The sequence below is a fragment of the Rhinolophus sinicus genome, chromosome 14, assembly GCF_057876585.1.
Source record: "Rhinolophus sinicus isolate RSI-liver-muscle chromosome 14, RSI-T2T, whole genome shotgun sequence".
Lineage (NCBI taxonomy): Eukaryota > Metazoa > Chordata > Mammalia > Chiroptera > Rhinolophidae > Rhinolophus > Rhinolophus sinicus.
Window position 1 is genome coordinate 166,659,912 of NC_142514.1, and position 12,340 is coordinate 166,672,251.

Sequence of the window (12,340 nt, forward strand, 5' to 3'; positions counted from 1 at the left end):
CACGTTTGGAAGCAGTGGTCTGCTTCCAAAATCCTACGTTCATTCACCCCGGAGTAGAAATATATCGCTCAACCCACTTGGACAAGCCTATATTGAGTCCTTGCTCTGTGTAAGGCACTGGAAAAATACAAGACGAACAGAGGGCCGACTCACCGGATCACAGCTTTTTGAAGAAAAAAGTATATAATGACTATAACCTGAAGCATAATTCAGTTAGTGTCGGGAAAGAGAAAAAAGTGTTACAAGATGGCCAAAAAAGGGCAAAGCCACAGGCCGTTGGAACAAGAGAAAGGGTTTGGCAGAGGAGGGGAAATCTGATAGGCCCTGGAATTTGGGATTTGATGGGGGAGGAGGGGGACTTTAGCCACAGGGAATGACTTGAGCACAGTGGACAGTCCGGATGCTTGAGGAACAGGAAGTGCTACCGTCTACTTGACAACGCAGACCAGTGCTTCCCAGTGTTCTCCAGGGGAAGGGGAGGTGCCCACTTTAGAGGAGGAAGAGACCCTCTTACCCTCCCCTCGGTCACAGGGTCACAAGCTGGTGAGCCACCGCTGCTTCCACCTGGCTCCCCTGACAGCCAGCTCTCCAGACTGCCATCAACACACACAGACGTATCTCAAGGGTGACCTGCTAGCCTCAGCTGCAAGAGCCTCAGGGTACCAGTAAGGGGTGAGGATTCAGCCTCAGGCCGACCACCCCACAGCAGCAAAGCATCTAGAACTGACAAGCCAGGCTCAGGCCCAGCACAGCCCCCAGGGGCTGCCCTCAAAGGAGGCTGGGACACAGATGATAATGAGTAACTGCTGAGAGCTCACTGGGAACATTCTAAGGGAGGGGCCGATTGGGGGAGGGGGTTCTCTGCTGGTCTCGCTGAAAGGACAGGGCTGAAGAAAGACTGATGCTGCTGCCACCCACCTCCCTCCCAGAGGCATTTTTTGCATCATACCCTCCATAAGGAAGCCTTAATGATCAACCTGCCATTTCAATTTTTTTTAATTCCGTATTTAAATAAATGGAACTTTAAACCTGAGCTTTTTATTTGCAAAACCTGATGCAATCCAATCCCAGACCAATGAGAGATGGGTGATTCCTCAGGACTGAGCACTCGCTCCGTTTGCTCAAATCCTACTTCCTAACATGAAGAGGGCAGGGGCGAAAGTCAGGCTTAGAGTTTCTCCTGAAGTAAGCGGCATTACCTTTGTAGTTTAAAACTTTGATTACCTATTTTACCTACAATCTGCATGCCTGCCTCCTTGCCATGACCGAGGGAGGGCATGCCTGGTGTAGGGCAGCTATTGGGTGCTTCCTGTGTCCCAGACACTGGGTGCAGCTCTTCATCTCCCTGCCTCCCAGAGCCCCTTAATGGAGCAAGATCTATAGTTATTCTTTTTCTCACCGATTAGGCCCAGAGATGTGGAAGAATTTACCCCGGATCACATGGCTTAATCAGCCAGAGACACAAAGCAAATCCTAACCATGAGAGGCCCCCTATGGTGAGCTCTGGAGCCAAACTGCTTGTGTATCATAAATTTCTGGTTCCACTCCCACAGCTGTGTGACCTTGGACAAATGACTCAGCCTTTCTGTGCGCTAGCATTTGTACACGGGAGATAAGAATTCCTAGTTCTGGTTCTGGGGAGCGTTTCTGAAATATACCTTGCCATTTCTCTCCTTCTCAATGTTTAAGTTCTTCTGAGAACCCAGCACACTGGGCTTTAATAAGGCTGAGCAGAGACGGGGGTGACACACAGGAAGGAGATGTTTGTCTGGAGTGCAGCCACAAAACGCTACATTTGTCTCTGGGGCTGTTACCTGTGATCTCCTCAAAAACGGCATGGAAGCCATCAAAATTCTTGGAGCCATCAGAGTGGAAGAGGACGTGGAGCGAGGAGCCCGTGCTGCGGATGGGAGCCGGCCGCTCGTTGCCACAGAAACGCTTGATGATTTGGCCATCGCTGCCGTCTCCGTCACGGACCTCAACATAGTCATACTGGCACATGTAGTCAAACTCCAGGCTCAACATGACAAACCTGTGGGTGGAGAGGGTGACAGCAGGAAATAGGTGGACCCGGGATAGTCCTGAGACCCCCAGGCAAATTCAAGGCCAGATGCTGAACAGGTCTCTGGAAGGGTGGTGCCATTAGACTGATCTGATAGGAAAATGGTCCTGGAGGACTTGAGGTCAGATGAATTTCTTTTAGTGGAGAGGGGTGTGTACGTATAGTGTGTGTGTGTGTGAGTGTGTGTGTGTATGTCCGTGTGTGTGTACATGCACACGTGCAGTGTGTGTCCAGGGACAGGGGTGCCATATTCCATTCGGAGAATCTCTACACATGCCGGCTCCTCTTCCAGAGGCACTTTCCCTCCCAGTCTGCATGGTTGGTTACTTCCTATCCTCAGGCCTCAGCTTAAATATTCCCTCCTCAAAGAGGCTTCCCTGACAACTCTATCTAAAGGAGAGCCCTGGTTTTCTTCCTAATGTGTATGCACACTTTTATTTCTCATTTTTCTCTCTGTGACATGTGTGTATGTGAGCACATCCCTGTCTCCTCCATGAGACTGCAAATTTCTTGAGAGGAGAGGGAACATCTGTCTTATTCCACTGTGCCTAATACAGTGTCTGGCATACAGAGATGCAAAGTTCATGTTGTTGAGTAAATGACTGAATAGATACTATACTGTAATTTTGCAGTTGGAGAATGGAAAAAGCATATGCTGTCTCGCAAAACTTAGTAAAGGAAAAAAACTCTGCATACTCTTCTGTTTGATGGAAAGATCAGAAGGTAATTATCTTCTTGGTAATAATAATTCTTGCCCTAAAGAGTAGAAAGAGTAGCACCATATCAGAATTTCAGAATTGGCAGAGAGCTGATACATCTGTGATTACTTAAAAGGGGTCTTGGGTTTGGAAATACTGGGATACATGACATCAAAAAAGCAGAAATGATCCAAAGTGCCCAATTCCAAGAAACAAGAAAGGAGGTCGCCATGTGCTGGGGACCAGAGAGGAACAGCTTTTTTTCAGAAGATTCCAAAGGGAATGTCTGTATATCAAGTTCACAAAATGTATATTTGTATCGTCTCCCTCACATCCCGGAGAAGTTGGAATAGACAGAAAAGCTCAGAACTGCCCCCTGAAAAGTTAGGACTAGGGCTATTTCTACCACCTTAGGTAAAAAGTTCCAGCGCCAGTCTTGGAGAACACCGGAACAAAGTAACAATCAATGTATTCTAAATGCTTTTAAACACAGTGTCACCAGTGTCTATTTTACAAAAATATCTTTTGATCAAAAAATCTTTTGTAGAGGAGTGTAAGTCCTATTAATCATTCTTTGATTAACATCTAAGGACCCGACGTCTTGTCAAGATGCCATCACTAACTCGCGGCGAGCCTTGACCTATCAGCTCCTTCTCTGGGCTTTGGTATCTCGTCTGTAAAGGGGAGGGAGGGGGACGAGGCCACCCCCAGCTTTTCCTGAATTTTAATATTAAGCTATTGCAACTTGAATTCAACCTGTTTGTGGCAGGCCTGCGCTGTTCTTGGTGCTGAAAGCACAGTGGTGACCCAACTAGAGCCAGTGCCTGCCCTCATGGAGATGAGCTCTGATCTGGCGGACAGACAGTACGCAAGGAAACCAGACAACGAAGTAATCTCAGAAAGTGTTAAGTGTTATGAAGAAAATAAGAGCATAAGGAATGACTGGGAAGGGTAAGCTTTTTACACAACATGGTCCAGGAAGCCGTCTCTGTGGACATGATATGTGGGCAGACACTTAAATGATGGAATTAAGGCAGCCAAGCGAAGGTCACAGGGCGGCGTGGTGCAAGCAGAGGACTCTGAAAGTACAAAGGCCCTGTGGCAGCAAGGAGCTCGGCATGTGTGAAGAACTGAAAGAAGGCCAAGGATGCTGCAAGGTGGTGAAGGAAGGAGAGGGCGGTATAGATTGAGGTCAGCGAGGAGAGCAGGAGCCAGGTCCCACATGAGAAGTTCGGATTTAACACCAGATTGACAGGACGCACAGGAAGGCTTCAACAACAGAACGACTTAATTTAGGATTGTAAAAGATCACTCCAGTCACTCTGAGGAGAGCAGCTTACAGAGCTGGCAAGGGTGGAGGCAAGGAAGCCAGTTAGGAAGCCATGAGAGAATCCAGGTAAGAGATGGTGGCATCTTAAGGTAAAATGGTGGCAGTAGAGACAGATGTGGATTGACTTGAGGTTATTTTACAAAATTCGATTTCGCGGTAGCCTGGCTGTGGTGGGTGATGGACAAGGGGCAACAGGAATGACAGCTCAGCTTTTGGGCTGAACATTGTACATATGCTTCAGGGTGCGTCCATCATTATTATTCTCCCTGGATAGCAGGTCCAGGTGTGACTAGAGGAAAACAAATCTATTTCCAAGCCTCCCTAAGACCTTCTCCTAGGCAGGTGATATGTTTCTCAATCCCTCTGCCATTTTGGATTTTTGTTTTTGAGGGGGGAGGGGGGATTCACGTTGCATCCTGGATCTTGGAGAAGCTCTTCAGAGACCCAAGGGGACCATTTGGCCTGGTCCCTGAGTTGCTGAAATACTAACATGTGACAACACCTTCCCTTGTCATCCCTGGCAGACCTAGCCTGCATCCACTAAACAGAACAGCGTGGCCCCTCACTTGTGCCTTGAGCTATCCTTCTTCTGGGAAAGTCCAATGAACAAGCCTCACTCCCAACCCCAGGTCCTCAGGAAGTGGGAACACCAGCTCCCGAGGGCCAGTTTTGATGAGGAGGATTGAGAAGGGGACCTGCTTTGCTGGATCTTTCCAATGCAGGGTACAGTACCGTCCCTCCTGCAGGGCAGAGCCATTCACGGTACCGGCCAGCAAGTGGCAACCTCCTGGTGTACTGATCCATGCAGAACATACTTATTGAACGCTTGTGCCCAAGAAGGTTAGAGATTTCCATCACTACCAACCTTCCTACTGGTTAGAAAATGGAAGAGCTAAGTGGGCAATGCCCCTAGAAACCCCCTGGGGGGGGGCAGTGAGTCACTGTGCCTCCCTAGAGAGTAAAAGGAGAGGAGTTTTCCAAGAGAGAAAAGATACACTAAAGGAGGAAGCAGTTCTTACAGCATTTATTTATGCGACGAGTACCCATCAAGCACCTATGGTGAGTGTGTGCCATGCACTGTTCCAGGCACTAGGACACGGCAGTTAACAGTTCTCACAAAACAGGACTCTCTTGTATTATTTATCTATAGTTACAGTACAACCAGGTCTATACTTTGGACGCTGGCATGAATGAAACATTTGTGAGGGTCCCAGAGGTCCACAGAAGAAACAACCTGTCTTCCACACAAGTGAGCGAATTGGTTCGTTCATGGCATGGGCGGTGGTTGTTTTCTGAGAAGAGCAGCGAAAGGAGCCGTGAGGAGTATAAACCCCAGTCCCGAGTGTAAACTCTATGAATGGCCGACCTGCCCCTTTTATTTCTTCACTTCCCTCCCACAGAACCCAGCCCAGTACTGGTGAATAGAAAGACTTAATAAAGATTTATGGATGGGGGGATTGATTTCTGTATGTTGGGTCAAAACAATCGGAGCCCCACTGTTCTAGGGCAGTATATGATGAGCATTTCACTCACTCTGGTTTTGACCAGGCCTTATTCCACTTGCAATCACTGAGTGGTAAAGAAAAAAGGCTCCAATACACGTTTTCTGCCCTTAAGGACAAAGTACTGATGGTTAGCGCTGAGTCACCAGGATCCAGGACCCTCGGTCCTGCTACTGTTTTCTTCTAACCTCAGACTCCCTAAGCCTGACCCCAGCCCCTTACCTTAGCTGGATGATAAACCCAGGTTTGGCGTGAATGGTCCATTCGCAGTGAGCATTTAGGGGGTAGCTCTCCAACAAAATCTGTCCCTTCGAGGCTCGCAGAACCTGGCCACATCCTGAGAGGAGAAGATTGGGGCATGAAAACTGGAGTTAACAGGAAAGAGATGGTAGAAAGTCTCCAACAGCCTTTGAGCTCATCCCACACCCTTGCGAACAGAACGGAGAAGGAAATTTCTCAAGCAGCTGGCAATGTGCTAGGCAGTTGGCACAGGTTAATTCCTTTACTCCCCCCCATAGCTTGAGAAGGGAAGTGGTATCATTCCAGTTTTCCAGCTGGGAAAATGGAGAACCAGAGAGTTCAATAAATAACTGGCCTAGCGACTAAGTGACAGAGCAGAGATTCAAACCTAACTGTGCCTGAAAGTCAAGTTCAAGGCACTCTATTGTCTTGCCTCTCCAGGATGGACTGCCACGTGACAGACAGTCTGCTGCCTCCACCTTAAAAGGCTCAGCAAGCAGACCTTCCCTGGTGCTCTATACAGGACATTGTGGCCTTTGTGTAGAGTCTACATCTTGGGCCTGTGTTCCCTGAACATTCTCTACCTACAAACATAACTCCAAAGCAATATTTCCCTGAACCCCCTCCATCCAGTTGGAAAATGTACATGTTTGTTCTATGAGCAATTATGTAATTGCCTCTCTAATGCATGATAGTGGAAGGGAAACATGGTCTCCAACAAGTTGGACTGGATTAGTGGGTTTCTTTTTTTTTTTTTCTAGCTTCCAACCCTTTTTTCTTAAACAAACTCTTATGGAGACCAATTAAAACATGGGTCCATGAGGGGTTCTTGGTTGAAGCAGAAGCAGGGTCCCAAAGCCCTCCATCTTCACTATCACCTTGGTCCCGAGTTACTTACAAGGAATCCCTAAGATTTGAGGGATTGAGTCATCAATCCCTGGACTGAGTAGTCATTAAATGATATCATATTAAACATGATACAATTTATATCAAAGCACAGGTATGTAAGATGCACCCTAGTTTTACAAAAGAGTTTGGGGGAAATGTCTTGAATTGGTTTTATACAAAAAAAATTTATCTGGGCCATGTAAATACATGATATTCTGGGCAATCTCTGATCCATGGGCCTAAACCAGCCCACTGCCTGTTTTTACAGATAAAGTTTTATTGGAACAGAGCCATGCCCTTCTTTTAAGCATTGTCTATGGTTGCTTTCAAGCTAATAACAGCAGAGTTGAGTAGTAGCAAGAAGAGGCAGTATGACCCATAAAAATGAAAAAATTACTACCTGCCTCTTTTCAGAAAAACTTTATCCAACCCTGTTTTATACAGAAATCCAGTTTGACATCATAAACTCTGGTTATGCAGTTATATTCAATAGCACTGCCCCTCCCCCCCAAAGAAAAGTATAAATTCCCATTGCTGAAAAGAGAAGTATTTATATCAGTGGATACTGCTCCACGGCAAGATGATGAGGGTAACATTTCTACAGTATTTGGAAAAGAGCTCAAACTCTGCTTTTGATAAGCTGTGAGGTCTGAAGCTTGTTACTGTCGTGAAAACTATTGCTACGCTGCACAGGTCATTTCTTCACTAGGATGTTTATTGCTGTTGCCCTTCTCTGCCAATGAGAAGCACTGTCCACCGTTTTCCATTTGGGGCTCTTGTCTAGGGCCAGCCTCCATCATCCCTCTCTCTCTGCAATCCCAGCCTCTTCAACTGGTCTCCTAGCATCTATCCTTGTGCCGCAATAGACAATTCTGCACACAGCAGCCAAAGCCAACTTTTACAGAAATCAATGAGGTCACACTACTCTTGATTCCACCCTCCAAAGGCTGTCCATTGTGCAAACACCTTCCTACGGCGCTCACTGCCCTGCCTCACTGACTGCCCAGACCTACCCTCCGCCCATCTCCACTGCCACTCATCTGCTCGCTTATTTATGCTGCTCCAGCCCCCCGGCCTCCTTCCTGTTCCCAACGCCGGGCCTCGCACTTGCTGTCCCCCGAACCTAGAAGGTGCGTCTCCTTCCACATCGCCTTCCTTTGGAGATTAAGCTCACCTGCCACCCCTTCAAAGAGGCCTTCCTTGACCACAAGCTAAAACAGACCTTCATGTTTCTATGGTCACGGTCATTACTCGATTGTGTTTTCTTCGTAACACATATCACTATGGGAAACCATCTAGCTGATTTGCTTATTCCCTTTGGCAGAGCTGGGACTTTTTCTAGCTTGTACACCTAGAATGGAACCTGGCATGTCACAGGTGCTCAGTCACAAGGTGTTGAATGAACGAATGATGATATTATTTACAGGCCAGGCACTGGCTAAACGATTAACAAACATTCTCTCATTTAATCCCCACCAGACACCTAGGAGAAGAACTTTTTATCTCTCCATTTCCTGCATGCAGAACACCAAAGATGGGAGAAGTTAGAAGACTTGAAGTCAGAGGATCATAAGTCATGGTTTCGGCTGTAAAGCCTTGGTGAGGAATGGAGATTTAGCTTTATCTGCACTGGCTGTGTGGCCCTGGGCAAGTTACTTCCTTTCTCAGGACCTCAGTAAATCTGAGTCCAACAGGAGTAAAACTGGCACCTACTTCAAATGGTTTTGTGAGACTCGAATCCGATTACTCCCGGAAAGACCTCAGCAGAAAAATCAGTAAATGTTAGCAGGTGCTAGCGGGTGGCAGGGCAGGAACTTGGTCTTGGAACTGTCTAGTGCCGATGCTGGGTCTTGGCTGGTACACTAAACGGTCTGAATGGCTTCCTGACACAGTCCTTTCCCACCTCACTTTGAAGCAGCAGGATTTTTCCACAAGCACCCCCCCACCCCCCAAAAAAGACACTGACTCTTTGCCACTCTCCCTACTTTTTGGAGTGCACGTTCCTTCTTCCAGCACACCTCACACTCCTCACCGCCCCCATCCGCCCATCTGCTGCCCGGCTACGGAAATGATACATTGGGTGTGAGAGACAAAAAAAGAAATCTTCCTGCACAGCCTGCACCCCTCAGGGACTGGCAGCTTCCCAGCCTGCAAGGTGTTAAATCTCAGCTTCCCCAGTAAACCTCCTGCGGGGACCCCAAGTTAGAACCAGCAGCAAATGCTGCTAGCCTGCTTCCACTTTCTTTCCTGCATACGGAAGCTGGAATCAGACAGCAGTGTGACTGGGCCCCCTCTCATGTGTATGGGGAGCCAGTGCCCATCCCCAGTCAGGTCTGCTTGGCAAGACCATCCTGGCGTCAGCCAGCCTCAGGATCTCATGCCGTCTCTGGGGGGCACAGAGCCCCCACCCCCATCCAGGCGCCAGCCCATGGCAATGGGAGATGCTACACCACTTGTTCCTGCAGACCCAGGAGCTGTCCTTCAGAAGTAGCCAGGATTCCAAAACATGTGCGACATCTCGGTTCTTCAAGATGTTTTCTTTCTCACTCTGGAAGGGAGGGCAGAGTTGGCCCCAAGATGGGGGACAAGTTCCAACCAACCAGAGACAAAGAGGTCACTTCTCAGAAATGTGCTTGGGGGAAGGGTATTAGGCACAGCAGAGGAGGAAGGAGCCCCACTCCCTCCCCCCATCAAGGGACCCCCTTCAGCTCCGTTTCCACTCATTCTCTCCTGCAGGCGTTGGCGGGTGTGAGTGCAGGGCGGACTAACTGCACCTTCTGTCTAGGGCAGAACAGTGAACACAGCTGAGTGTCCCCGCCAAGGAAGTACTGCTGGCCAACCAAGCAGGTGGTCCTGAATCTGAAAGCCCGGGGCAGGCAACGGGCGGAAGACGTGCTCAGATTCCCTCACAATGCCTTGCTGCAGGGAAAAGTGTGTGTGTGTGTGTGTGTGTGTGTGTGTGTGTGTGTGTGTATGTGTGTGTGTGTGTGTGTGTGTGTGGTGTGGTATGTGTGGAGGAGAATTTGCTAGCGAAGCCAGACTGTCCCATGGGTTCTTAAATGTTGGCCTCATCTCCAACCCACCCACCCTTCCCCAGTGCTATAAGCCAAAACAAGCAAAATAGCTGAATAGACCCTGCTTCCACAGAGCTGAAAGGAAATCTTACTAACTTCTAAACTAGTAAAAGCTGGAAGGTTCCCAACAAAATTGAACACCCCCAGCATTGAGACAAAAGTCTTATCTCCAGCAAGAGTGGGAGGGTGGGGAGACAGGAGAGAGACACAACATCCTTCTGAGAAGTGGTTGGATTTTCTTTTTTTTCTCTGTAATCTTTCCTCTCAGGAAAAAAAAAAAAAGTACTACAGAAAGCATCCAGACAGAGAGAGGCATTAGCATTTTCTTTCCTCCTTCAAAGATGCCTCACGAGGCAGGACTCACAGTGGTTTAGGGGCAGCCCGTGAAGCCAGACTGGGTCTGCATCTCAGAGCCTTCTACGAGCTGTGTGAGCCCAGACAAGCTCTCCAGGCATTCTAAGCTGAGGCTTCTTCATTTGGAAATGAGAACAAAATAGCACTTATGACAATTTGTTGTTATTTTCTTATTTGTTTTAAGGATTAAATGAGAGAGATGCTATATCTAAAGTGCCTAGCAGAGTGCCTGGTACATTACAATGCTCAAGAAATGGCAACTCATGTTATTTCTCTTGAGTCTTGTCTGGATCTGAGACACTGTTTGAGCACAAGAATCACGGGAGACAGCCCAAGTTCTGACCACTGCTCCAGGGCTCCTAAGAGCCCCATAACATCCATCATTGGCTAGAGCCCTAAACCCATTATTCCCAGGAGCCCAGACAGTGATGCCAGAACAAAAGCCTGGGTGACGACTTGGGAATGACCCATGTACTAGGCCTGGAGCTTGATGAAAGCTCAAACCTTCCATGAGGTTTGGTTCATCCTAACAGGACCTGCGAGGCCCTCAGGCACTCAGACGGAGGACCTCAAGTGCCTCTCACATCAAGAGGTGACGTCGTATGGAGGATGGGAGACGGGGCTCTGGGGCCCAGCCTCTGAATTCGCATCTTGGCTCTGCCACTTATAAGCTGCTTGACAGTCGAAAAGTTACTTAACCCCTCTGTGCCTCAGTGTCCTCACCTGTAAAATGGCTGCAAGGAGGATTAACGCGTTAGTACATGAAGGTACTGAGAACAATGCCTGGCTCATAACGAGTGCTAAACGATGGCTTTTGTCAGGGGCTCAGGTCCTCATCAGCAACAATTAGATGTCCACATAGCTCACTCTGTGAGTTGGTTTATAATCCCAATCCATTTGATACTTTATAATGATTGTTTATTTAATCTGTGGCCTCCCCACAACACAGTTCTGTGAGAGCAGGAAAGTTGTCTGTCTCGCTCACACGTTTATAGGCATCCAGCGCTCAATTAATTGTTAACTGAATGAATAACTAACCGAATGAATCAAACATCTCCCTGCCCAATCAAACCATTTTTAAGGCCTCCTCTCTATACTAAATGGCCTGTCCACATTTGAAACAGTTGTCCAGCAAGAATAGCACCCACCACTTTGTTGCAGAAAGTCTTTCCTCCCCAGTATCAACAGTGTCTTTACAACAAACACACTGAGAACACCCTGCCAATCCAACTCAAAAGACAGGGTCTGGAGGGGGTAGCACAAATAACTTAGCTTGCTGGATACTTTTGGCCTTTTTTCTCTGTGCTTCTGATTTCTATTATTAAATCTGTGTTTAAGTTCCCTGATCCTTCCTTCTGCCGTGACCGATGGTCTGTTAATTCCCTCCAACGCATTTAAAAAAAATTTTCAGATAGTGTCTTTCAGTTCTGGGATTTCTGTTTGGGTTTTTATTTATTTTTTAACGCTTTTCAAATCTATCCTGAAATTTCTCATCTCTTCTTCCATTATACAAGGTCTGACAATTAAGTTCGTGAACTTGTTGCAATGAGGTAGCTAACCTTTTTTATATGTTATATATATATATATATATGTATATATATATATATATATATATATATATATATATATATATATATATCAGAGGGATTATTCATTATGAATTTGTACCAACTGGACAAACAGTTAACCAAGTTTGCTATTTGGAAGTGCTGAAAAGGCTGTGTGAAAAAGTTAGACGTCCTGAACTTTTCGCCAACAATTGATGGCTCTCGCATCACGACAATGCACCAGCTCACACGGCACTGTCTGTGAGGGAGTTTTTAGCCAGTAAACAAATAACTGTATTGGAACACCCTCCCTACTCACTTGATCTGGCCCCCAGTGACTTCTTTCTTTACCCAAAGATAAAAAAAATATTGAAAGGAAGACATTTTGATGACATTCAGGACATCAAGGGTAACATGACGACAGCTGTGATGGCCATTCCAGAAAAAGAGTTCCAACATTGCTTTGAAGGGTGGACTAGGCACTGGTGTCGGTGTATAGCTTCCCAAGGGGAGTACTTCAAAGGTGACCATAGTGATATTCAGCAATGAGGTATGTAGCACTTTTTCTAGGACCATTTCACGAACCTAATTATCTGACCTCGCATTCACCTGTTCCTATAGATCTTTTAATATAGTTATTTTAAA

At 47.0% G+C, this 12,340-nt stretch overlaps 1 protein-coding gene across 3 annotated transcripts in view; it reads right to left on the reverse strand.

Annotated features, from left to right (window-relative positions):
* PAMR1 (peptidase domain containing associated with muscle regeneration 1) overlaps window positions 1–12,340 on the reverse strand; it is a 153,797-nt gene that overhangs the window by 36,765 nt on the left and 104,692 nt on the right. For all 3 annotated transcript variants that reach the window (XM_074336210.2, XM_019738561.3, XM_019738556.3), the window contains 2 exons: window positions 5,815–5,929; window positions 1,815–2,032 (listed from right to left, as the gene is read on the reverse strand). In XM_074336210.2, coding sequence (XP_074192311.2) covers window positions 1,815–2,032; window positions 5,815–5,929 — 333 coding nt within the window. The remainder of the gene's footprint in view (window positions 1–1,814; window positions 2,033–5,814; window positions 5,930–12,340) is intronic.